The sequence below is a fragment of the Diceros bicornis genome, chromosome 5 (assembly GCF_020826845.1).
Source record: "Diceros bicornis minor isolate mBicDic1 chromosome 5, mDicBic1.mat.cur, whole genome shotgun sequence".
NCBI lineage: Eukaryota > Metazoa > Chordata > Mammalia > Perissodactyla > Rhinocerotidae > Diceros > Diceros bicornis.
In genome coordinates, this window is record NC_080744.1 from 80,312,397 (window position 1) to 80,337,676 (window position 25,280).

The following is a 25,280-nucleotide window of genomic DNA, read 5'->3' on the forward strand; positions in this document are numbered from 1 at the left end:
TAACCCTTTATGTGTCACAGCTCCTATAAATATTTTTTTCTGGTCTGCTATTTGACCTATATTTTTTAAAGATAATCTTAAATTTCTTCTCCAGAGTTTTGGTAGTTTTTTTTAATTCCCAGTTTGTTTATGATTTGATTTTCTTCATAATCTGTTCATTTTTATTAATCTAAGGTAATTTTTTTTCTTCTAAATTGCTAACAGATTACCCCAAAACAAACACAAAATTGAAATGTTAGGAGATGTTGTGAACTTCTGTGTCTGGCAATAGGAAGACCAAGAACAGAACAACTAGTAGAACGACTAGAACACACAAAGCAACTTGTTAAAAATAAGTCCAACTTTCAATAAAATAAATGAGAAAAACAGGGGAAAAAAAAAAAGTCCAACTATATCAGTAGTTTAATAAAGGTAAATAGAGGAATTGCTTCGTTTAGAAGACAAAGATTGTCATATTAGATTTTTTAAAAATGCATTTGCTGTTGTGCCAGGCGTATTTCATTTACCCACCAGACCCGCTCTCCACTCTTCTTTACCCCCTCTGCCTTAGGAGGCAGCCTATCCACAGACTCTTTGCCTGTGGCTTATGGTTGAGTTCAGCCAAGGGGAAGCTCCAGCAGGAGAATGGAGGCAGAAAGGAGATATATTTATGAGTTACTTATCCCTCTAGCTCCCTTTAGCAGCCAGCATCCCTCAAGGTCACAGCTCCACCCTCCTCTTGCCTATAGAATATAGTACACCCTAGGGCTTGTCACCTCTCCTCTTACTAGCACCAGAGAACCCCACCATCCCTTGTGACTTTGTTATGCTCTGCTCATACCTTTATAAATAGTCTCTTTATTAAAGCCTTGGATTATCCTCACTTAATTATGCTGCCTGCTTCCTATTGGGACTGACTGATATCACTATACACAAAAACAATGTCTAAAATATAAGAAAGCTGAAAAGTTAAAAATAAAGTGGATGGGGAAAGGTTCACCAAGCAAATATTAGCCCAAAGAAAGCTGGTGTCATTATGTTAACATCAGAAAAACAGAAATGTTATGGCAAAAAACGTTACTAGGGGGCCGGCCCCGTGGCATATCAGTTAAGTTTGCACGCTCTGCTTCGGTGGCCTGGGGTTCCCAGGTTCAGATCCAGGGCGCGGACCTATGCACCATTTATCAAGCCATGCTGTGGCAGCATCCCACATACAAAATGGAGGAGGATGGGCACAGATGTTAGCTCAGGGCTAATCTTCCTCAGCAGAAAGAGGAGGATTGGCAACAGATGTTAGCTCAGGGCCAATCTTCCTCACAAAAAAAAAAGAAAAAAAGCATTACTAGAGTTAAAGGAGGTCACTACATATTGATAAAAGATTTGGTTCAATTCTAACATGGCCTCAAAATATATAAAGCAAAAACTTGTTAAAACTACAAAGAGAAAAAGACAAACTCACACACAAGGAAGGAGATTTTTCATACCTTAAATATAATTGATAGATGAAATAGCAAAAATCAGTAAGAATAGAAGATTTGAACATCACAATTGACAATTTAGGTCTAACAGACCTACTTGAATACTACACACAACCGAAGAATACACTTTCCTTTCAAGCACAAAAGGACTATTTATGAAAATTGGCCACATAGTAGGCCATTTGGTAAGCTTCAAGGTATTCCAAGGATTGGAAACATATCAACCCTGTTTCTGACATTATACTTAAGTTAGAAATCAAAATAAAAAAGATAACTAGAAAAGGCCCATATATTCAAATATTGAAAAATACTTCTAAATTTCTCATGGGTCAAAGGAAGAAAATCATAATTTAAATTAGGAGATATTTAGAACTGGATGATAATAAGAATACTGCATGTCCAAACCAGTGGGATGCAGGTAAAGCAGTGGCGAGAGAGAAATTTATGGCCCTAACTGCATGTATTAGAAAAGAGGAAAGGCTGAAAATTAATGTGCTAGGCATCCAGCTTAAGATAGTAGAAAAAGACCAACAAACTCAAAGAGAGCAGAAAAAAGGAATTTTTAAAATAGCAGAAATTAATGAAATAGAAAACAAACATATGTAGAGAGAATCAACAAAACCGTACGTTGGTTCTCTGAAGAAATAAATAAAATTGATAAGCGTCTAAGGAAGACCGATCAAGGAAAAAATTTAGAATATATAATTTCAGAAATGAAAAAGAGGAACATTATTATAGATCTTGTATACATTAAAGTTATTATAAGAAGGTATTATAAATGAAATGAACCAAAAAATGACACTTAGAAAAATTGACACAAGAAGAAATTAAAATTGTCCTATTAAAGAAATTGATTCTATTAAAAAAAACTTGAGGCTAGATAGATTCACTGGCAAATTCTACTAAACATTTAAATGAGGGAAATAATGTCAGTATTCCATAAACTCTTCCAGACCGTAGAAAGAGATAAACAGTCCCCAACTAGTTTAATGAAGCCTGGATATCCTTGATAGCAAATCCCAATAACACATTATGAGAATGGAAAGTTTTCAACCAGTCTCACTCAAGAACATAAATACTAAAATTCCAAGTTCAACATTAACAAACTAAATCCAGCAGTATTAAAAGGGTCCTCTTTTCCTGCCTTTTTATGGATTAAGTATTTTCGAACATTCCATATTATTTCCGTTATTGGCTTTTTAGCCATATTTGTGTGGTTGCTCAAAGGATTACAGTACACATCCTTAATGTATTACAGTTTACTTAGAATTAATATTACGTGGCTTCACACTTCGCAAATGTAAGAACCTAATAACAGTGTCCTTCCATTCCCGCCACCCCCCACTTTGTGCTACACTTGTCTTATATTTTACTTCCATGTGTATTACAAACTCCGTCTTATAGTGATATTTTTGCTGTAAGCAGTCTTTGTCTTTTAAAGAAATTAAGAGAATAAAAAAAGCCACTCTTTTGTGTTTACTTACATATTTATCATTTCTGGTGCTCTTTATTCTTTCCTGTAGATCCTAATTTTCATCTGGTATCATTTTCCTTCTGCCTGAAGAACTTCCTTTACCATTTCTTATCGTGCTGGCCTGCTAGCCATGAATTTGCTCAGCTTGGATTTATTTCAAAATGTCTTTATTTCAACCCCTTTTTCTGTTTGTTTTAAAAAATGTGTGTATTTGCTCATTTATCAATGCATTGATTTTGACTCTGCTTAGAGGAATTCCATGGTGCCGTGACTCAACCCATTTTTGACTGGTGTTTTCACTGGATAGAGAATTCTGTGTTGGCAGTATTTTTTTTATTTCGGCACTTTAAAGATATGCCGTTTTCTTCTGACTCCCGTTGTTTCTCATGGAAAGTGTTTACACTGGAGGAGAAAGGGCAATTTAGGCAGGGAAAGAAAACTTCAAAAACACGACAATTGGTATTACAAAATAGAAAAACTCAGTCTTTCCCTCCTGAGTAGGGAAAAACCCGGTTCTTCCCTACTGTGTTTCCCTCCTGTGAGTCTCCTTTACTACTTACATGGAACACTTCACTTCTGACACTTCTGGTCACCAAATGTGTCATTCTCTGTGACATTAGCTGTGTGTCCTACAATTTAACTCAATTCTGACACTCTCTAGCCCGAGATAGCATCAGATCCCACATGTTAAGAGTTCAGTCCCACAAGACCACCCCCCACCCCCGACACACACACATGCACTTCAGACACCAGTCACAAGCCCAGGTTATCACCTATGCTTTTGACCAACTGGCTATAGATCGGAGGTTTTAAAGATCCCCTCCTTGGAGGCCGGCCTTTTGGCACAGTGGTTAGGTTCAGTTCGCGCACTCTGCTTCGGCGGCCCGGGGTTTGCGGGTTCAGATCCTGGGCGCAGACCTACACACCTTTTCTCAAGCCATGCTGTGGCGGCGTCCCACGTACAAAATAGAGGAAGATTGACACAGATGTTAGCTCAGCGACAATCTTCCTCAAGCAAAAAGAGGAAGATTGGCAACAGATGTTAGCTCAGGGCCAATCTTCCTCACCAAAAAAAAAAAAAAAAGATCCCCTCCTTGGGTTCGATTAATTTACCAGAGTGACTCACAAATCTCAAGAAAACACTTACTTACGTTTACCAGTTTATTAAAGGATACAGATGAATAGCCAGATGAAGAGATACATGGGTGAGGTCTGGGAGGGTCCTGGGCACAGGAGCTTCTGTCCCCGTGGAGTTGGGGTGTGTCACCCTCCTGGTGTTAATGTGTTCGCCCACCTAGAGGCTCCCCAAATCCTGTACTATTGGAATTTTATGGAGGCTTCATCACGCTGGCATGATCAATGATTAACTCGATTTCTAGCCCCTCACCCTTCTCTAGAGAAGGGGGTTGGGGGGCGAAAATTCCAAGCTTCTAATCGTGACTTGGCCTTTCTGGTGACCAGCCCCCATCCAGGAGCCATCCAGAGTCACCTCATTAGGACAAAAGATACTCCTAGTGCTCATATCACTTAGGAATTTACAAGGGTTTTAGGAGCCCTGTGTCAGGAAAGGGTCAAAGACCAAATATTAGAATAAGAGATGTTCCTAGTGTTCTTATCAGTTAGGAAATTAGAAGGATTTCAGGAGCTCTGTGCCAGGAACCAAGGGTGGAGACCAATATATAATTTCTATTATCTCATAAGTATCCTCAGGGAAGATAAAAGATTTTATCTGTGAAACAAGAACAGGATGCTGCATTTTAAGAAAGAACATTGGGAGAACCAGATAAATGCCTTGAAAAAAATGAAAGGGCTATTTGGTGCTTTGCCGTATAGTACGAATGATTGTTCTTTACCGAATGTGTATTTGTTTCTACACTTCACTCAAATAAACACTGGAGCTTGGGACTTCTAGATCCTTTTCCTGGCACTGAAAATACCATCTTTAAGGGTTTTTATGGCTACAAGATCATAGGGAAGATTCTGCCATCTCCTCTTTCTTACATCTGGCTCTGAGGGTGTGCATGCAGATGTGTGCGTGCATGTGCGTGCATGGGGGCACACACGTGTGTGCATTCTTCCTTATCCTTTCCAGGCCATTTCCTCAATTCCCTTTATCTTCCTCCCTCTTGCTTGCCATAATGTGGACTTAAAGTGCATTGTTAACTATGTGTTCAATTTATTGAGTAAAATTTGGTATTTCTGTGTGTGTGTTGGTGTGTATACAGTATTTCATATAACAGCTTTATTGAAATATAATTCACTTACCATAAAATATACTGTTTTAAAATGTTCTTGTATATTTTTATAAACAGACAAAAGTGAGCCTTTTTTATTCCTTCCACTGAAACCTCTGCATTAAACTTTGTAACTCAGGTTCACTGGACCTCAGAAGGCAAAAACTTCCAGCGGAGTGTTAGACTGAAACATATTTCTTGATTTTTCTTGGCCTCTCTTTCTTTACTGTGTTTTGATTAAAGAATTTCTCCCTACATGTTTTAAATATGTGAGTGGGGAGAGAATTAATAAATTCTTTATTGTTAATAACTTCTCTTATGGCCAGAGAAACCCCAAGAATTCAAAAGTATTAGCTCAGAATCCTTAATCTAACAAAACCTTTCCTCTACTTCTACAGGCTTTGTCTCCAATTGTAAAGTCCCCTCTCAAGGATTTTTAATACTTAATTTAAAATGCTGGGGAGAGAAAAGCTTCATTACTGCTGGGATTTTCCTAGCGGCAAATTCAACCTTAGTCTTCTCTTAATTCTGGTTCTTTCTTTGAATAATAGGAATAATCCTATTTGTTCATTATGAATTCAAGTCATTGAGGGGAAATGCTGCATTAAAGATAGTGAATGATGATAAAGCCATTATTGGCAGCCTCAGAGGGCATTAGCCACGGATTATCCTCTGCCTCACGATTACAGTTGCCTGGGCTTATCTGGTGACATCTGGAGGCAGAGTACTGGCAGTGCTGGCCCAAGTGTTCAAGCAGGTAGATGTGCCATTCTTTCTTCTACAGGCTCAGGAATCTGATGGAGAGAAAGCCAAAGAATTTGGCTTTGGACATCTTTTAAGATCCCCACCTGGAAATTAAGGAACTAGTTGGGATGTTGTAAGGATAAACTTGAACAGGCTTGCCGAGTATCTTGAATAGTAAATAATATGTCCTTGTTAAATGCTTTGTCCAGAGCAGACGCACTGGACAGACGTTCTAAAATCCTCCTGCCTCTGGATGGCAGCTCTGTTGAGTGTGGACTCCGTCTCTGGTCTGGTGTAGCCCTTGGATGTATTTTCCTTCTATTTCTTCCTTGGTTTTCCACACCCACGTGCCTCCTCTCCCCAAAGCCAGTGCGGGCTCTGGGGATGGTGAGTGTGGCGGGAGCTGGCCCTGGGGACCCAGTCCTAGTGTGTGCTGGATGCTCCGGGTGATGGATAAGTGTTGACTTGGCAAGAGGGAGAGCATCACCCTGAAGATGAGAGCCCACAGGTTCTTGTGTGTCTCTGCTTTAATCTGTGACGTCAAGTCACTGGTATCTGATCCTTCTGACTCACTTCAGCTGGGACTGTGGATTGGGGAAGGGACTGTGTACTGGGTGGGATTCTTCTAAGGGAACTGCTTCTCCCAGGTGACCTGTGGTCTCTCACCTGGCTGCTTTTGATCAAGCCTCATGAGGCGCCAAACACCGTGGAGGGGTCATTTGACTTTATGTGTTAAGAGCCTTAACAATGTCTTATTCTCTTTGGAGAATCTATCCAGAGAAAGTAGTTTAGACTGCAGCAAATGATGTTTCTGGAAAATTCATGTATAAAAGCCAAAATAAAAAGGAAACTGGAACATATATCTTGTTATAACCTATCATGTGAGATTGGTTAAGTAAACGGTTACATTCATGCAGTAAAATATTTTGCTGTCAAAAAAATTATGTTTTAACATATTGATTTATTAATTTAGCAAACATTTATTGAGTACCTACTACATGCCAGAAACTTGCTCTACCCTGAAGCCAGTGTACCAAGTAAGAAAGACACATTCTCTGCCCATGTGCCGCCTCTAGTCTGGTGAAGGGGGAGAAGACAATAAACTGGTAAATAATTTCTGAATGTGATTAACATGATATAGTGCTAAGTAGAAGAAAAGGAGAAATCGGTGTACTATGTGATTTCAACTATATAAAAAATACACATGCATAGAAAATAGCCAAGAAGAGACTATGCCAAGCAAGTTATAGGTGATTTTTATTTTCTTCTTTATATGTTTTAGTATTTAATAGTGGTCTTTCTTTTATAATTAGGAAAAAATAACTTAAAAAGAGAATCTCACTTCAAATTTATGCCATATACTGGAACACTTATTTTCATGTCTTATGAAGGCATGAAAAACAGAGAGACTGCCTTGGCAGAAGTTAAAAAGAGCATGTCCACCTTTAAGTACAAGAGAAGGGAGAGCAATGTGTCCAGGCTCAGGTCAAGTTTTCCACATAACCCCTACTGGGAAAGGGGGTCTTCTTTCGGGGCCCGTGCAGGAAGGGGTTACCGCCAGCCCACCACCCTCTCCCTGCCTGTTCTCTCTTCCATGCTCCTGACTCCTTAGCACAGCACCTGGCCCCTCCTAGGCTCTCATGAAGATCTCTTGCAGATGGAGAGAAGGAACAGAAATTTAAACCAAGTGAGCAAAACACCTTCTTGGTCCACTTGTACTTGGTACGAAGATGGTTAAGATGCACTTCTATGTATCTTTGAAGTCTCATCACTTGTTCCCAGCAAGTATTTTTGGTAAATTTCTGAGTTTATAAATTGCTTCAAATTTTATCAAATCAGAAAGGAGTATAGCTCTTAATCGTATGAAAAGATGCTCAGCTTCTTATGTCAATAAGAGAAACGCCAAGTGAACTTCTCTGAGTTCCAAGGCTGTGAGGGAGCAGGCTTGTTGATATGTCACAGTGTAAAGGGACCTGACTGCATGGAGGGCAATTAGGCAATGTCTGTCAAAATGACCAACTCACATTCCTCTTGATTCCCCCATTCTACTTCTAGGAATGTAACCTGCAGATATACTTACACATGTATGATATAATGTACTCATTAGATTTTATTTAATAAACACTTATATAACGGCTTCTGTATGCAGTCACTGTTCTAAGTGTTTTACCACCTTTAAATTATTTAATCCCCCAAACAACTCCATAAGGTAAATATTATTATCCCTTCTTTATGGATAAGGAAACTGAAGAACAGAGAGATTAAATGATTTACCCAAGGTCACACAGCTAGTAGGTAGCAGAGCCAGGATTCAAACCCAGACCATGTCGCGCCAGGGTCCTTGCTCTGCCCACCTCACTGGGTCCCTCCCTATGTGACCAAGGTTATAGCACTGTTTGTGATTGCAAATATTTGGAAACAACCTAAATGTCTGTCATAGGGGATTGTTAAGTAAATGACACAACACCTCTCAAATGCAGTTGATGGAAAGATCACCAAAATGCGTTGTTAATGGAAAAAGCAAGGTGCAGAAGGTACTACCAGGTGTGTTAATAAATAGGGTGGAGCAGAATACGTGTTCATATTTGCTGGGATAAGAATAAAATACTTCTGGAAAGATGCACAAGAAACAGGTAACCAGGTTGCCCATGGGGAGAGAGACAGTAGCCAGGGGATGGAGCTGGAGGGAAACTTCCACTGTATTCTCTTTTATACTTTTGGATTTTGAGCCATTCATATTTATTACTTATTCAGAAATGTAAATCAAAATCCCAGAGTATCAAAACTTTTTAATGTTTTTTCCTTGACCATACAACCACTTTGTTCATATATTTTTTTAAACTTAAAAAAAAATTTATATATGTGAAAGGTAATATATGCTGCGGGTTTGTTTTAAAAAATCAAATAGTCCTCAAGGGAAAACCATAAAAATGAAGTCTCTCTTCCATTCCTGAACCCCAGCCTCCCGCTCAGCCCCCTCCTGCAAGGCAGCTCCTACTGCTGGTTTCTTGGAATTCCTTTTTTTTTCTTTCAGTTTTATTGAGATATGATTGGCATACAGCACTGTATAAGTTTAAGGTGTACAGCACAATGACTTGACTTACATATATCATGAAATGATTACAGTTAGTTTAGTTAACATCCATCGTCTCATACAGACACACACACAAAAAAGAAAAAAAAACATGTTTTCCTTGTGATGAGAACTCTTCAGATCTACTCTCTTCGTTTCTTGGAATTCTTCCCGCTCTCCCTCCCTCCATACAGGGTGTGTGCTGGTCCTGAGCCCAGAACAGCCCCTCTTGTTTGTCCTGCCGAAGCTATATCTGAAAATAAGAATCTAATTTTAGTGACGAGGCCTTTGGTGGGTGTTTTTGGAGACGTCATATAGTGTTGAAATAAATCTTGACTCAAATTATAGCTTACAGGGCCCTTGGTCCCTGTCGTGTAGTCATTATGCTCCCACCTTAATCACAGTTCATCACTCAGTAGTTAAAATGCCCAGATTGTTTTGTGGTTTTGAAATATAGCTTTAATTTGTTCCTAAGGAGTTGAGAACGGATGATGATTCATAACCAGGGACTGTGTTTTCTGCACCTGCGCCCATGGGAAGTGCTTCTCGTGTTGTCATCGTTAACTGTGTAGCCTGTGTTAGGAATGTGTTAGGGAAATGGCCACAGAGTGTCTAAGGGAACCACACCCTGTGGAAGACCGTGTCCTAGGAAATGGCTCAGGGTGTTTTTTCAAATTGAAGAACCTACACCCTCTAACCCTGGCCAGGCCCGGAGAGGCCCAGGTGACACGGGGCCTGACTTGGGACGGCTTGGGGGCTGCAGGCTTTCAGGGCCTGGACCTTGCCTGGCTAGAGCGATGGTTAAAAGAAACAGGGCTGCTCTGTGTTACGTTGTGGAACTGAATCAAAGTCAAATGCCGTTTAGAACAGCACCAGAGTTTGGCCTGGTGAGCTGTTGGTTAACAAGCCCCGGAGTTCCCAGGTGAAATTCAAAACTGGTTCCCATGCATGGAGGGCAAGGAGAGACCGAAGAAAGAGGCAGACACTCCAGATTAGCAGATGGCAGTTGTAATAAGCAAGGGAACTTACACATATGAGGCTTGTCTTGGGCACCTGGAGACGAGCAGATCTCCACACCCGCCTGCTGTATCTGAAAAGTTTATATAGAGGCCTTAACTGGGTTCAGTCACATATTCAGTCCAGATGGTCTCAGCAACGCCTTACTCTCTCAAGGCTGTGTCCTTAAAATGGCTCCTAGTTTGGGAACGGTGAGGAGGACATACATCCCAAGGACAGGGAAGGGGTGAGGAGCCTCTGATTGCCCAGGTCCAGCTCGCAGGTCAACTGGCTGTCACGTCCCCTCTGTCACCTCCTCCAGCAGAGCTGCGGGCCAGTTCTGCATCTGTCTTCCACGCACCCACCTAGGACAGTGTGGATTACAGCCCGCAGGCTTATGGGGTATGTGGACAAGCAGGGCCCCCATTCTGGGATTTGAGGAGTCCAAGAGAGTCCCAGAATTGGAACACAACATCAAGTTATACTTGCAGAGCTGCCCGCATTGCAGAAATAGTATATAGACAGATATCTAAAGGCAGATGGCCTGCCATTCAGAGCAAAGAAGGGGAGTAGTATGAGCAGAAGTGACAATAAAAACACAAATCATTACCAAAGAATCAGAGCAATAATTTCCCTCACCTAAAGCATTTTGATTGCCAAGAAACACAATGACAGATAATGAAGAGGAAGCCAGGGGTTTTCCCAGCCAACACAGACATGAAGCTGGCCAAGACACAGTCCCTCGCTTGGGTCACGGTGGCCAGTCATGAGGGTTCCTGGAGGTGGCTTGCAGCTGGCAGATTGTGTTTTGTGTTAGGCCGATCCAGTTCTGAATAAACGCTGAGAGGCTGGGGCAGCAGTGAGTCCATTAGCATGAGCAGCATGTTCTCGGGCAGGTCACACTGGACCTCAGCCCCTCATTTGTGCGAAAATGACAGCAATGACCTCCTCAACACGGTCACACTGCTCCCAACGCTAGCGACACTGCAGTAGGAAAGGGAAGCCCAGACCCGTGGCCTGCGACTGAGCCGGCCCACAGACGTGTCTAAGCCGGCTCCTAATGTGTTTTATAACACCAGGGATTTCACCTGGAAATTGCAGGCCAGGTTTCCCACTTCTCTTTACACCTGAGAAGACCTGGCAGCACGGGCCATCATTCCCATTTGGAGGCGTTCTCTGGCGCGGGATCCCTGCTGCCTCCCTCCCCCTCCCTCCCCTCCTTGCACAGCTGGGTGCCCTCCCTTCGGCCACTGTCCTCCCCATGCCTCTCTCATTTCCCCACACTCAGCCTAGTCTGTGCCATTCATCCTCCTGTTTTCGAGGATGTCCTCCCTACACCCAGCCTTTGTGGACATTTGGGTTTGCACCACCACTGCCACCCCACCAAACTTCCTCACCTGCCCCGGGCTAGCTACGAAGGAAAGAGCACAAGACCAGTGCTCCTGTGATCCAGGGTTGAGAGTCCAAACAGCAGGTCTCCTCAGTGTAACCCAGCTATTGTATTTGGAGGCTTATGGGACAAGGCTCAGGGCCAGGCCTGGCCCCAGATCTACCCACTGGATATTCCAAGAGGGGGAGGAGGCTGTTGCCAGTCATGGGGGTGGAGGCCAATTGAGGGAGGCTGCAGTGAGACCCAGGTCAGAAAACGTGGCCTGGGCAGCAAGTGCATCCCTGGTCCTCAGGTAACTAGGAAAGGAGGTGGTGGATGCAGAGGCCTGCTGTGGGAGGAGGGATCAGGGGCCGAGCCAGGCAGTGCCTGGCACTTCTGTGAGTGACAGAGGCCTCTGGCCAGGCCAAGGGGCCAGAGTACATCAAGAATTTCCTGAGGGAGTTTCCTGGCCGTGGGGTCACTCTGTGGGTTTGGTGCCTTCCAGGGAAGTTGAAAGAATGGAGCCTCATCCTGTACGGCACGGCGGAGCACCCATACACCACCGTCAGTTCCCATCAGTCACGCTCTCGGATGCTGGAGCTCTCGGCCTCGGAGCTCGAGCCACCCAAAACCGCTCTGTTGCCGTCCCAGGCCGAGGTTCCCGAGGACGAAGAGGACTACACAGGTAATGAACCTGAAACCAGAGGACATGGCTAGCCTTTGCAAGTTCTGGTTTTCCACTGTAGCTCTTAAAATGTGGGGCTGTTCCTGGAAAAAGGTGGGGTTATGATTGTATGTCTTCTTTCTCTCCTGGAAGTCATAATAATGATGGTAATTTGCACTCACACAGCTCCTTCCACGCATGGCTCTCCTAATATTTTACAGACCAGTAAGTATGCTTCATACCAGTAAGTATTCTCCAACCTTCCCAGGCCGGGAAGCTGAGGTTCTGTATGCCCAACCAGAACTGGGACTTGCCCCCTGCTGCTTAATGAGCCTCCTCCTGGGGCACCCCCTTTTCCTCAGAGGCCCCCGTCTCACATCTCAGCCTCCTGACTATCTCGAGCTCATCCACTTTCAGTCCTTGTAGCCAGAATGTGGGAAGGACAAAGGTGCTAACAGTGCCCAGAATGGCTGGGTTGGATGAGCATGGCCAGGGGAGGAGCTCGCAGTGGAGATCTTGAGCCTCCAGGGCTGGACTAAACAGCCAGGAGCGGGTCTCAAGACTTCATGTCAGTAGATACTGTTGCTACACGAAAGAGCTTAAGAATCTCACAGGAAGTAAAGATGTCTCATTGCAAATCCTTTTCCTCCAGTTGTACCATTGCAGGGCGGCCCCTGGTTCTAGGCCTCCAGCTTCCTATGAGGAGGCAGCAGAGAGCTGCAGCAGCCATGGAGAGGGCCTCAGACGTTCCCAGCCACTGGGCCGGGTGCAGTCTTGATTAGCACGTTAGGTAGAAAGCTGTTCCTTTCCCTCTGAGCCATCCCACAGTGATTTGTGGGAAAAAGCATTTCTGGTTGGGCATATTTTCCTTAGCTAAGTATTATGGCTACTTCATAAATGATGGGTGATATCTAAGAATACTGATGCTTTGAGTTATCTAATAGCTGCTGAAAAAAAAAAGAGTAACAAGATGGAGAATTCCACCAATACACATCAAGCATAAATTATGGTCGATTCAATTTTAAATTTCTTCTGCCATTCCTCTAAAATGGAACATTGAATTATGTATGGACTAATCTTCTCTGTTTCCCCCTGTGATTTATAAACTATGGCAAGATTCAGTAATTATTAATAAAGCACTGATTTTTTTTTCTTAAAATCTGTTACTGACTCGAAGCTTACACTATTCTGAAATCTCACTATGAGACCGTTTTGCAGCCCAAGTCACTCAGTCTTTCTCCTGTGCGGCCTAGATGGGAGGGGGACAGGGCCGGGCCAGGATTAAGACGTGTTCCCAGTGCTTGGGGAAGGTCCGTGCAGTCTCAGGGGCAGGTGGGATGGGCAGGCCAGTAACAGCAGGGAGAGCCAGAGGCAGGGAAAGAGCAAGAGAAGGACGAAAGCAGGAAGGTACCCTGGTGTGAAGGGCAAAGGGAGAGAGGGCATCCAGGAGGAGGAGGAACCGGGGGAGGAAAGGGGAGGGAGGGGGCAGCCACATTAGATTCCAAAGCACAGTCAAGGGCCATGTGGGATGGGGCATCTCGGTGGCCCTTGTGGAAGCAGCCTCAGTCACAGACAGGCCCAGGTACAGAAGCCCAAAGAGAGAGAGAGGTTGAAGGTGAGGGGTGATTTTGAAGTGGGCCAATGATTATTAACTTTTTGCAGAGCTTCAGCGCAGAGGCGAGGGGGGTTGAGGTGGGAGCTTGCAGGAGTGACCATGGTGTGGGGAGAATCTTCTTGAGAATGCAGAGAGCTGGGCAGATGGTGCATGGTGGGTGATGGGCCCAGGCCAGGGGAGGCTCCACCTGAGAGCAGTTGCCCTGTCAGGAAGGGGTGGGGGAGTCTGATGGAACAGCGGTCCCAGGAGCCGGCAGCAGGGGGCGCTGGGCAGCACTGCAATGGGGGCAGACAGAGATGGAGGGCCAGCTCTCCCTGGGGCAAGAGGTAAAGGAGAGGAGGTGAGCGAGAGGCAGAGGGCAGTCCAGCCACCCACAGTCAGCAAGGACCCCAGGACAGTAGCAGGCAAGACCATCTGCCGGGAAGGAGTGGGGTTCCTGTGGGGGGTGTCAGGCGCCTTGCCAGAGCTGTCAGGAGAGCTGCCCTGGGCAGGGTGCAGCCATGAGGTGGACGGGCAGCTGTTGGCATTCTCGGCCAACATCGCTCCCTAGGAATGGGGGCAGAAGAGGCGGCCAGGGTTATTCCCCTAGGCTGAGGCTGTGGTGGAAGGCCAAGGTAGTGGTGCAGTCTAGAGCTCCTGAAGTAAATGAGGGTGTGGAAATCCAGCTTGGAGGGGGCGAGGAGATGGGGAGGACTGGGGGTCCAGCAGGGAGCAAGGGCAGCAGCCACAATGGGCCAGGTGAGGTGCCAGGAACCCTCAGTGGTCGTGGAACTGAAGGTGGAGAGCCTTGCTGTGATGGCAGCCTCAGTGTGGCCTTTGCCAGGAAGACTTGGTCCAGGACAGCTCAACAGGCACAGGGGAATTTATTCATAGGACGAGTGGCATGTCCAGGGCAGGACTGTATCAGGTCATAGACTCACAGCACATCAGCAATCATTTCACAGATGAGGGCAGAGGCCCAGAAGCGTTGGGTAACTTGCCCAGGTCACAAACTGTCAAGAAAGAGACCAGACCTGCAGTGAGGGCGGGCTGTTACTCTCGTGGGCACTCTTGTCTGCAGTGAACCACCTGTACCTTGGTCGCCCACTCCATGCCTCATGGCGTGATGGTGAGGTTCCAGTGCACTTTTCTTGGATGACGTGAATGGTGAGAAAGATTGTGATACTTACTAAACCCTCCTGTTCCTTCATAAATTGGTCTAAGTATGTAATGACAAAGGCCATCGAGAACTCCAAAGTTGCTTTCTAACATTGGTTTGTCTGTTTATGATTTGTTTTTTTATCCTGGATTTGCTCCACAAAGGATTTAAGGTAGAGTTTTCAAATAAGCCTGTGTCTGTCTAACACCCTGAAGAGGGGAGTCAACTGTTAGCCATTGGGTTCAGGACATTTGTTGCGCTCCCCTTGTATTTGGAGCCTTGGGAAGTGACACAGGAAGGCAGCAGGTCTTTGAGGAATTTTCACACTAATTGAGAAAAGAGGAAAAGGAGACATAAGTACAAATTGCAACACAAAAAACATCTGCTCACTCAACACAAAAAAACATCTGCTCACCCAGAGAATGAGTTAACAGCTGCACCAGAGAAAACCACACGCATTCTTGGGAGGGATGGAGTGATTGGGACAACATGGCCAGCCAGGTGGATTTAATTCAAGAACACTTCATGGAAAAGATGAATCTTGATATTGGGCTTTTTGAGACAGTTCGGTAGAGAAGCGTACTAGGGAAGGTGTCTGCAGATATTTATCTAAGCGTCCTTACATGGGCACATCAGTCCTTGTAGGACTCACGTCTGAGCTCTCCAGCTGGAGCTGGACGCTGCCGGTTACCGAGATGCCCTGTGGGGCTTCTGCTGCGCTTGCAGTTGGGTGGACCCCAGCCTTGCATGGGGCTCCTCTTGGGGTTACTGACTACCCTCTCCACTGCAGAGAGGCCCCAGGAAAGAGGGGACGGGAGGGGCTGGGGGTGAACTCTACACACTGTGTACCAGCTTCAGGAACAACTGCTCCAGGCCCTTCCCCAAGGCTATCCCCGTCCTGGGACATACCAGAACATTCTGTTTGTAGATGGTGAGGCCACCTGCACTTTCCCCTTTTCCACCTACTCTCCTTACATCCGTTCTCTCACCCTTCAGCCATTCAGCAAATATTTATTGAGTACCTACCCTGTGCCAAACGCCTTTTTAGGTGCTGGGAATTTAGCAGCAAACATTCTAGACCAAATTCTGCTCATATGGAGCTTCCATCTCCCATCCGGGAAAGAGTGAGGAAATTTCTATGTCTCCTCCCTGTCCCCCCAGACCTCCTAAAGACTGAGGAGACTGTTCACTTCATCAAGCGAGACAGACCTGCAGCTTCCCTTGGCCTTGGGGAGAAATCCCTGCAGGAGAAGGCGGGTGGTCCTTAAGTCGGTTTGTCGGGGAGGCCACCGCAGGCCAGGCTGGGTGGGAAGCCTCAACAGCGAAGCTCATGGGTTTTCAGCGCAATGGGTAATTAAAAACCATGGCACAAGAAAGCGTGGATGTCTGAGGCTATCCCCATAAATGGCCTGGGATGAGGTGGGTAAGAATCAAAGCAAATGAGAATTGACTCCAAAATAGCAAAACAGGCTGGAGCTGGGGAAGGGGTGGGGAGTGAGGGTTGGCTCGGTGATGAGCGTTGGACATGGCAGGCTGGGTGCTAGAATGCGACCTCCGCGCCCGTTCCAGTGCCCTTCCCACCCCAGACCAGAGATGCAGTCTACCGCGTCCCCTGGGACGAACAGGACTTTGAAAGGGGTTCACAGTGGAACTCACAATGAAAACTTTGGAAATATCAACAACGTAAACCTTCGGGGAGGGAAGCAAAATAAACGGAGCCTAACACTGGGAAGGTCTGGAGGCCCTTTAAAGACAGATGAAGAGGGCTTTGTGCACCTCAGCAAAGACCCATTGTGGGCAGCAGAGAATGGGGACTTTTGTCTTTTCCTCGTGTCCCCATGAAATGCTGGTGGCCAGCAAATCACCTCCTCTTTGCTTCTGAACTCACTCCCCACCCCCTCCAACAACTAAAACCTTGTAAAAGGTTTTTATTTCTTCCAAAGACTCAGAAATCTTCATAATGCCCCACCAGGCCCCTCCTTGCGCTGGGAGGTTTTCCGGAGGCATTTCCCAGAGTGAGAGGGACAAGTGGGGGTAAGGTGGGGGGGCATCACACCACAGTGCTGACTTTGGCACGTGTGGTCATGGGTGAAGAGGACACCTGTGGACATGGCCCCGCCCCAGCCTGAGGGCGATAGACGGCTCACACTAGGGTCTTCCCTGTGTTGCACCTAGAGGGAAAGACCTAGAAGGTGAGGTTTGCTGGCATCCACTGAGCTCCCTGCATTTCTCTCCATCACTTTTCCAACAACACACAGGCCCCTAGAGTTAGAATTTGGGGATTGTGGGGGACCTGAGGGAAGACAGCGGTGGCTACCGCTTAGGGCGAGAGTGAGGGAAGCCAAGAAGGAGGTCCAGTGACAGGGCCCAGCCCCCACCCACCCCAGGCCCGCCCAGGGGCAGCCCCACCAGTGGCCCTGAACAAATGAAAATCCATCCTGCTCCCACCACTGCATGTTGGGAATTCTCTCCCCACCTTAGCTGCTTAATTCCCATGGGATCACCACTGCTTCCCAGCAGCTTCCTAATGGCCTCAACGCCCCATAGTGTGTTGCTTTGTCCTTCACAAGGGAAATCAAAAGAGCTGGCTGGTCCCAGCATCATGACTCTGATGCAGGGGAATACACTGCATAAGGTTGTTTCCCACCTCTCCTGCGCATCACAGCCTCTCTTCTAGTATCTCACAGTGCCCACCTCTTCACCAATCATGGTCCCCACCCACCGCTGGCTATTTCCTTGTTCTCAGGCTGCCCCTGTCTAGGGTCATCATACTCTCTGACACTGAAACCCGGACCCCCAGCGGCTCACCACTATCTAGAGAAGCTTCTCCTGACCCTGCCAGGCTGCCATACCCTGGGATATATAGATATCCTGCTATACCTGCCATATACAGGGCCCTAGGGGACTGGATTTGATGGAGAAAGCGTCTCTATGGGTGAAAGGAAATGCTTCTTTCTTTAAGGTGTGTGCCATCCGGAGTGTGGAGACAAAGGCTGTGATGGCCCCAATGCAGACCAGTGCCTGAACTGTGTCCACTTCAGCCTGGGGAACGTCAAGACCAGCAGGTAATGGACTGGGGCTTCCATCTGCATGTCCTGGAGCCCCTCAGGTCCCGCTAAGGTGGCCCTCTTTAAGCTGTGTTCTCAGCCCCCCACAGCCTAGTACCCGACTTAGAAATTAATGTAACACCCCAAAAGGAAATCATATAGAGCTTCACTGCTTTGGAATGCTATGTGTTTGAGTAACTTTTTGTTCTCATCACATAAGTAATATGTGTCCATGACAGAGAAATCAGAAGCTGTGGCATCGTGATGTCTGTGCTTATAAACTTTTTCTATCCATTTTGTTAAACAAAAATGGGTCATATTGAGCATGCCAAGGCTGACCACTTGGGAATTGTAAACAAATGTCATTTTAAGGGCCAATAGTGTTCTAAAAGTCAGCCCTGTTGGCCATGCATGGGGAGCACCCACACACCAGGGCCCAGGCAGGGGTGTGACCATGCATGGGGAGCACACACCCACCAGGGCCGAGGCAGGGCACGGCCATGCATGGGGAGCACACACCCACCAGGGCCCAGGCAGGGCGCAGCCATGCATGGGGAGCATACACCCAGCAGGGTCCAGGCAGGGATGCAGCTGTACATGGGGAGCACACACCCACTAGGGCCCAGGCCAGGGTTGTGGCCATGCATGGGGAGCACACACCCAGCAGGGCCCAGGCACGGGTGCAGCTGTACACGGGGAGCACACACCCACCAGGGCCCAGGCAGAAGTGCGGCTGTGCATGGGGAACAGGGGTGCAGGTGTGACTCTCCTGGTACCCTAGAGGTCCCAGCCACAGCCGCACTCACTCTGCGCTGTGCAAAGGCAGTTGTCCTGCTGACTGTACTCAATGCCCAGGAGACTGGCTCCCCAACGGCACCAGTGGTGGCGTTTTGTGAGAGCTAAAAGTTCCGGAAGTCACATAACTTCTAATCATCATGGTGCCCACGGAAGCCAAACATAGCCTCAGAGTGCCTCCCCCAGGGCAGCTTTGAAAGGAAAGGATTCCCGGTTCTTAGGCAATCCTCAACCCTCTTCTATGTTCTTAGGAACCTCTAGGCTGTGCTCACCAAGACAATGTGCGGTAACAGTTTAACCTTCACCCTGGGGCCTTTGTGCGGGGAGCAGCAAAGCCTTCCTTCCCAGCCAGCGCCCTGCCTCAGCCTGACCCAGCACTGCTGGGGGTGGTGAGGTGAGGAGGAGAATGAGTTGGAAAGGCCCTCTCCCGTTCTTGCTCCCACAGGAAGTGCGTGAGCGCGTGCCCCCTGGGCTACTTTGGGGACACAGCAGCAAGACGCTGTCGCAGGTGCCACAAGGGGTGTGAGACCTGCTCGGGCAAGAGCCCGACCGAGTGCCTGTCTTGCCGTCGCGGGTTCTATCACCATCAGGAGATGAACAGCTGTGTGACCCTCTGTCCTGCCGGATTTTATGCTAATGAAAGTAAGTGCATGTCTGCCAGCATAGAAATGATGAGTCAGGCCCTCTTTCTGGGCTGGGGTCCCCTCTCCTGGGAGAATTTTCCAAGCCCACTGCTTCCTATGTACTGCATCCTTCTGAGAAAAGACCCTTAACAGGAGAGGGAGGGAGAGAGAGTGAAATTAAAGCTCTCAGACCCTGTTGTTAATAGCAATTCACACACAACAGGCCAGAGCAGTCAAAGTGATGCTGAAATGAATCCCCGATAATTGGGGGAACTTCATGTGTCTGCAAATCAATGTCCATTATCAACAATGGGCAGAGAGATGGCTTGGGCCAGCTACTCTTGGGCTCAGTCTGATTTCAGATATGAAAAGAGGATGGCCTCTGAGGATGCCCTGCTGTCTGTCCTGCAATTTCTGCTCCAGGAGAGACTGCGCCATGAGCTTCTCTGTCGCACTGGACGTGTGCACCTGGTTGGGGGTCTGGGGATCCGGCACCAGCTTATGGACTTGGTGGTCAAAACTGGGTGAAAACTCCTCCTAGGGAGAGCTGCTGACCTGAAATTAGGATTTAAGTGTGGGCAGAAGGTATGCAGTCCTCCATAGATGAAGAGGAGCCTGCTGGCCAGTGCTAACTGGGCTCAGAAGAGACCGGTTAGTCTTTCTGGCAGACTTTACAGGTAGTGATGACACCCTAAGAGGTGGGCGATGCTTTCCTCATCTTACAGATGGGGAAACAAAGCTGAGAGAGGGCAGAAGGCCCCCAGGTAGTAATGGCACAGGTGGGCCTTGAGCTCCCAGCGGCAAAGCCAGGTATCCCGCCAAATCCCAGGGAGGTGGGTGGATGGGCAGGGGCTCTGGGGCCCAGGACCCCGTGCCAGTATCTCACCAACTCTCCTCACCTTGGAAGAGGCAAAAGAGAGGGTTTAGGTTACACTGATGGAGGATAGTTCTCAAACAAGTTGAAAGCCACCGTTTTGACATTGACAATCGTGCAGGTGGCAGGCCTTCCCACAGAGCTGCTCTCGGGGCCTTGCTATGCAAGAGGGATCATTGATCCAGGCTGTCTCCGCATCACTGTTACTCCTGTGGAGAAGGAGCCAGGAAATCTTTAAAGACATAAAGCCATCAACTAAAGCTCTCTTTAGAGGAGAAACAGTCATGCAGACACATTTCACAGCCTTTGTGAATGCCTGCCTGGGCCGCATCCAGACCTGATTCCAGGGTGGAGGCTCCTTCATCCCCATCCTGCTCCCCAGAGAATCAGCCACCCTCATTGAGCCAATGTGTCCTCGCTAAGCATCTGCCGTGTGTGTGTCATGCCATCTGTGGGGCCTTGAGGAGGAGGCACAGAGGTATAGGAAGCAGCCCCTAGCTTCCAGGCCCAAAACACAGGGTGGTGTTGATAAGGTGCCAGAAGGAATGACCTAGATAATAACTTATGCAAATGAAAGTGGGAGTTGTGGTGATCCAGAATTTCCCCAGGAGGGATGATGGGCATCATGGATTCATGTCTCAATGTATATAACCAGGAAGTCTCCAATAAAGACCCCTGTGAAGGCTCTGCGGGTCGGGGTGGCGGGGGTCGTGCTCAGAGGCATCCCCAGTCTTCACCCTGTCATGTTAATAAAGGCTTGCACCTGATTCATCTCTGCTCAGTTCGGCAGGAACTGGCTTCAGTCCCTTTGAAATAAGCGGAACCACAGGGTGTCTCCTCTGCAGAGGGCCCACCTCCAAGGCCTCGAGGTTGTTTAGGGACTTTGCTCCAGAAGAGAAAGGTGAGAGACCTGTGATCCGACACCTGGATGTGCACGGTCTCAACGTGGCCTCTGGCTGTTTTATTACTGCATCACTCATTCTGGAGACTGACATCGGTGACAAGCCGTTCTATCAAAACCACTTTGAAATGCTGGAGTCTCGTTTGCCCAGATTTGACTCACGTCCCCTTCTCTTTTCCTCATCTTATTTTTCTCCAGGTCAGAAAAGTTGCCTTAAGTGCCACACAAGCTGTAAAAAGTGCATTGATGAACCAGAGAAATGTACTGTCTGTAAAGAGGGATTCAGGTAAGACCCTCCCTTCAAACCCGAAGAATGGCAAAGTGTTTATGCTATTTTTAGCTTCTTTCATTGATTTACCAAGTTTTTGCAACTTTTTCTTAAAAGCTAAAATTTCAGAGGCCCAAAGCTTTTCAGGGTAAATATTCCAAGTCTTTTGAAATCAGATTTCCACTTAGAAACTGGTGTTTAAGATAGAAAGTCAGAAGATGGGTAAAATCTCTACATTTTATGCAGCATTTGGAGAATTGGTAAAAGCAGGAGTTGATCTGTCGTATAAAGCAGGGCTGGCTGCTGGAAGGGTGAGGAGCTCTCACAGATGCACAAGCTCCCTTTTTTAGGCACCAGTAACCCCACCTGCAGTTTCCCTCCCAGTCCAGGCAAGGCAGGGCCTTTGGGATGCCCATCCTCCCTCCTCTCCATCGCTCGGTCTTCTCTTTCTTTCTTCCCAGCTCTGGTATCTCCTTCTGGGTGGAGAAGCTTACTCCCTGGGGATGCTCTTTAGACTCCTGGTTTTCCCTCTTCCACCAAGCTCAGCACTCATCTTCTTTAAAAGTTTAGTCCAGAGACTAGCACCAGGGTCTGCGTTTTAAGGAAGAAAAGGAAAGGTCAGCGAGGGCAGCGTTCTCATCCCACAGTGTGCAGAGGAGTCACCAGGGTTCTCTTTAGAGTCAGGTTCTGACCCAGCAGCTCTGTGGCTCTGCATTTCTAACAGGCCCCCAGATGACGAGGATGCTGTTGGTCCTGGGAGAGCAGCCTTTGCATAGTGAGATGTTAGAGGCCTGCACCCACCTCCCCCACGCCAGCCTCTCTTCCACCCAAATGCTGCCATGACTGGAATTCACCAGGACAGTTGAATTCTTTTGGAGTAAGGAGTGAAGGAAGACAACTTAATGAGCATTCTTAGTCCAGGTGCTCTCACCAACACTGCCTCATTTAATCTTCACAGCAACCCATGATGTAGATACTATTATTATCACTCCCATTTTACTAACAGGGGAGAGAAACAGTTTCCCCAGGAAGCACAATATTGATGCCTTATTGGGGTTCCCCTTAACCTGCCCCTTTCTTCCAGGTCAGGGCAAAGAGAGCTCACCGCCCAAGCACCTGGGAGTCTGGGGAGGGAAGGGGAACCAGGACCCCAAAGTCACACATCACACCTATTGTCATTTAAACCTGGTAGCTGTTTAAGTCAGGATTAGGAGTGCAAGGATGAAGTGGTTGAGGAAGGAGATCCCCAAAAGGGAAAAGAGCCAAGGGAGAGAGGCGGGGACATTCAGCTGACCACCACAGCTAGGGGAAGGGGGAGGTGGCTGTGATGGCACCTCCGCCCTGGGCTCCTCGCCCCAAGGCTGGTAACTGAAGATGTCAGCGGGGAAGGCTCTGTGGTTCCAACTCACTGGAACCTGTTTCCCAGTGGGGATGTGCTGGGGGCGTACCGGAGAGCTTGTTTCTGCATCCTATGGGTCCCATGGGAGAGGGGAAGTCAGATGCTCAGGTCAGGAACGGTGTCATGGGGAGAAAATGCCTCTCAGGCAGTAGCCACACAAACGGAAGCAGCAGTTCCAGCCATGACAAGCGTTTAGAGAGGCACGCAAACTCTGGAAACATCGTCAGCCATAATCCACAGAAAGCTTCCTTTTATTGCCCAATATCCTCTTAAGCTGTGGCTTCAAATCATCACGTCACGTTAAAGTGGTGAGAGCAGCCAAGCCGCTGTCTCCCAGCCATCCATCTCTTTAGGGGGATAAATGCAGGGAGGGTTCGCCAGGGACCATCAGGTATTAGACTTAATCTAACTTCCAGTCATATTGCCCTGGTGCCATGATGAGGAGGAGCCTGGGTGGATGTCTGTCATCGATGCAGAGAGACTTTCAGACCCACCAATGTCTCCCTCCTAAATGCGGGATTCTCTGGATCTCACGAACACCCCAGAGCACTTGTTCGATATGACCAGTGGCAAACCCATTTACAACATGTGCATCCAACACAGCGTAACCTTGGGAACTGAAGAAATGATAGCTGGCATTTATTCACACTGCTGTGTGCCAGACCCCGTTCCAACATTTTACGGGTATTTGCTCATTTAACTCTCAATGCAGCATTATGATTCAGGAGCCATGCATGTCCCAATGAACAGGAGAGGAGACGGAGGTGCAGAGAGGTTAGCTGCCTTGCCCAGGGTCAGGGTTGCACAGCTGGGAAGTGGCAGAGGCAGGATCCTGGAGTGGGTGGTCCAGCTCCAGAGTCCACTCCAGAATCCGTGCACTCAGCTGCCTCACTGAGTGAGGTGAGGGCAGTCACCGGTGAGATGAGAGGGGAAGGCAGGAGCCATGTCAGGCAGGGCCACTGGGTCCCAGGAGTGGATGTTATTTCAAGTTCATTGTGACATGTGGAAGGTTTCAAGCAGGCAAGGGGCTGGGGCAGATCTGAGTTTCAGGATCGGTCTTGCTTCCACCACCCCACTCACACATCACAAATGCCAGCGTGCCACCAGGGGTAACCCACACACGCTCAGATTCTCCTCTTGCGGTTTGGGTTCGAGTTTGATGTCAGAGAAGAGAAGCCATCACAAACCAGGAGAGAGCGTGAGGACTTGGCCTCTTGCGCCGGGACCAGGGCCACGGGGCTTTGGGGATGGAGCCCCGGGCCACCAGCTGCCAGGAGGTGGAGGCTCTGCTTCCAGGCCCAGGGTGTCCTTCCAGCCGGACCTTCAGCTGGCCCCAGGACAGCTTTTCCTGCTTTCATTAGCTTGGAGCCTTAAGTGACACAGAGAGCTGTGTTTTGGCAACTTTCATTTCCTCTCATGAAAGACGTTTGAGGACAAATCATAATTTCATTAAAATTTTGGAAGAGACATGAAAACTTGCCTTATTTTTCTTTTTAACAGCCTTGCACGGGACACCTGCATTCCAGACTGTGAACGGGGCACCTACTTTGACTCTGAGCTGGTCAGATGTGGGGAATGCCATCACACCTGCCAAACCTGCGTGGGTAAGTTCCTTGCCTGCAGGGGCAATCATTTCATTATGGCTGACAGTCGGAACCTGGGTTACCCACGTGGGTAGGCGAACTACCTTGAAACCCAGAAAGCCCTAGGACCTCATTGGCTTCCGTGGGGATTGCAGCATTAAATCACAGAGGCCCCACAGGGGCTGGGGGGATGGGGAATGGGGCATTAGTGTTTAATAGGTACAGAGTTTCAGCTTGGGAAGAGGACCAAGTTCTGGGGATGGATAGATGGTGGTCATGGTTGCACAACAATGTGAAGATACTAATGCCACCGAACTATATTCTTTTTTTTTATTTATTTTTTTCCCCCAAAGCCCCAGTAGATAGTTGTGTGTCATAGCTGCACATCCTTCTAGTTGCTGTATGTGGGACGCGGCCTCAGCATGGCCAGAGAAGCGGTGCGTCGGTGCGCACCCGGGATCTGAACCCGGGCCGCCAACAGCGGAGCGCGCGCACTTCACCGCTAAGCCACAGGGCCGGCCCTGAACTATATTCTTAAATGGTTAATATGGTAAATTTTATGTTACGTACCTTTTACCACCATTTTTAAAATTAAAAATAAAGAAAAACCACAAGGGCCCACTTTGAAGGATCAGCCTGGGTTTCCTGACGTTAGAAGCCCAACCCGGCAGTGGCTGCTTTCAGGCTGAGTGCGGGAGCTCACTGCTCATGAGCTCTCTCGCCTGGAAGCTCAGCCCTTGCTGTGGAGTGGCACTGCCTAGGAAGCAATGTTGTAAAGATTCAGAGAGGTGGGGGCCGATGCCGGGTTGAAGGGAAGGAGGAGGCTTTTCAAACATAGCCTTAGTCCTTTAGTACCTCTCTTCACTTATGTTGAACATTTGACTCAAAGAGGAAAAACTTCTATAAACAATTTTATGTGTATTGTAATTCCCCACAAAGATTATAGCACAGATGTCTTCCAGGTACAATTTTTATGCAGAAAAGCAGAAGATGCATTCGTTTTATTGGGTTTCGTGTTGCAGAGTT

General features: G+C 47.5%; 1 protein-coding gene across 2 annotated transcripts in view; it reads left to right on the forward strand.

Annotated features, from left to right (window-relative positions):
• Positions 1-25,280, forward strand: part of PCSK6 (proprotein convertase subtilisin/kexin type 6) — a 187,898-nt gene that overhangs the window by 145,688 nt on the left and 16,930 nt on the right. Inside the window, exons 14-19 of one of the 2 annotated variants that reach the window (XM_058542304.1) lie at positions 11,853-12,032; positions 12,198-12,236; positions 17,727-17,829; positions 19,052-19,248; positions 21,203-21,290; positions 24,172-24,275. In XM_058542304.1, the coding sequence (XP_058398287.1) occupies positions 11,853-12,032; positions 12,198-12,236; positions 17,727-17,829; positions 19,052-19,248; positions 21,203-21,290; positions 24,172-24,275 (711 nt within the window). The remainder of the gene's footprint in view (positions 1-11,852; positions 12,033-12,197; positions 12,237-17,726; positions 17,830-19,051; positions 19,249-21,202; positions 21,291-24,171; positions 24,276-25,280) is intronic. The other variant, XM_058542305.1, reaches the window with a different exon arrangement.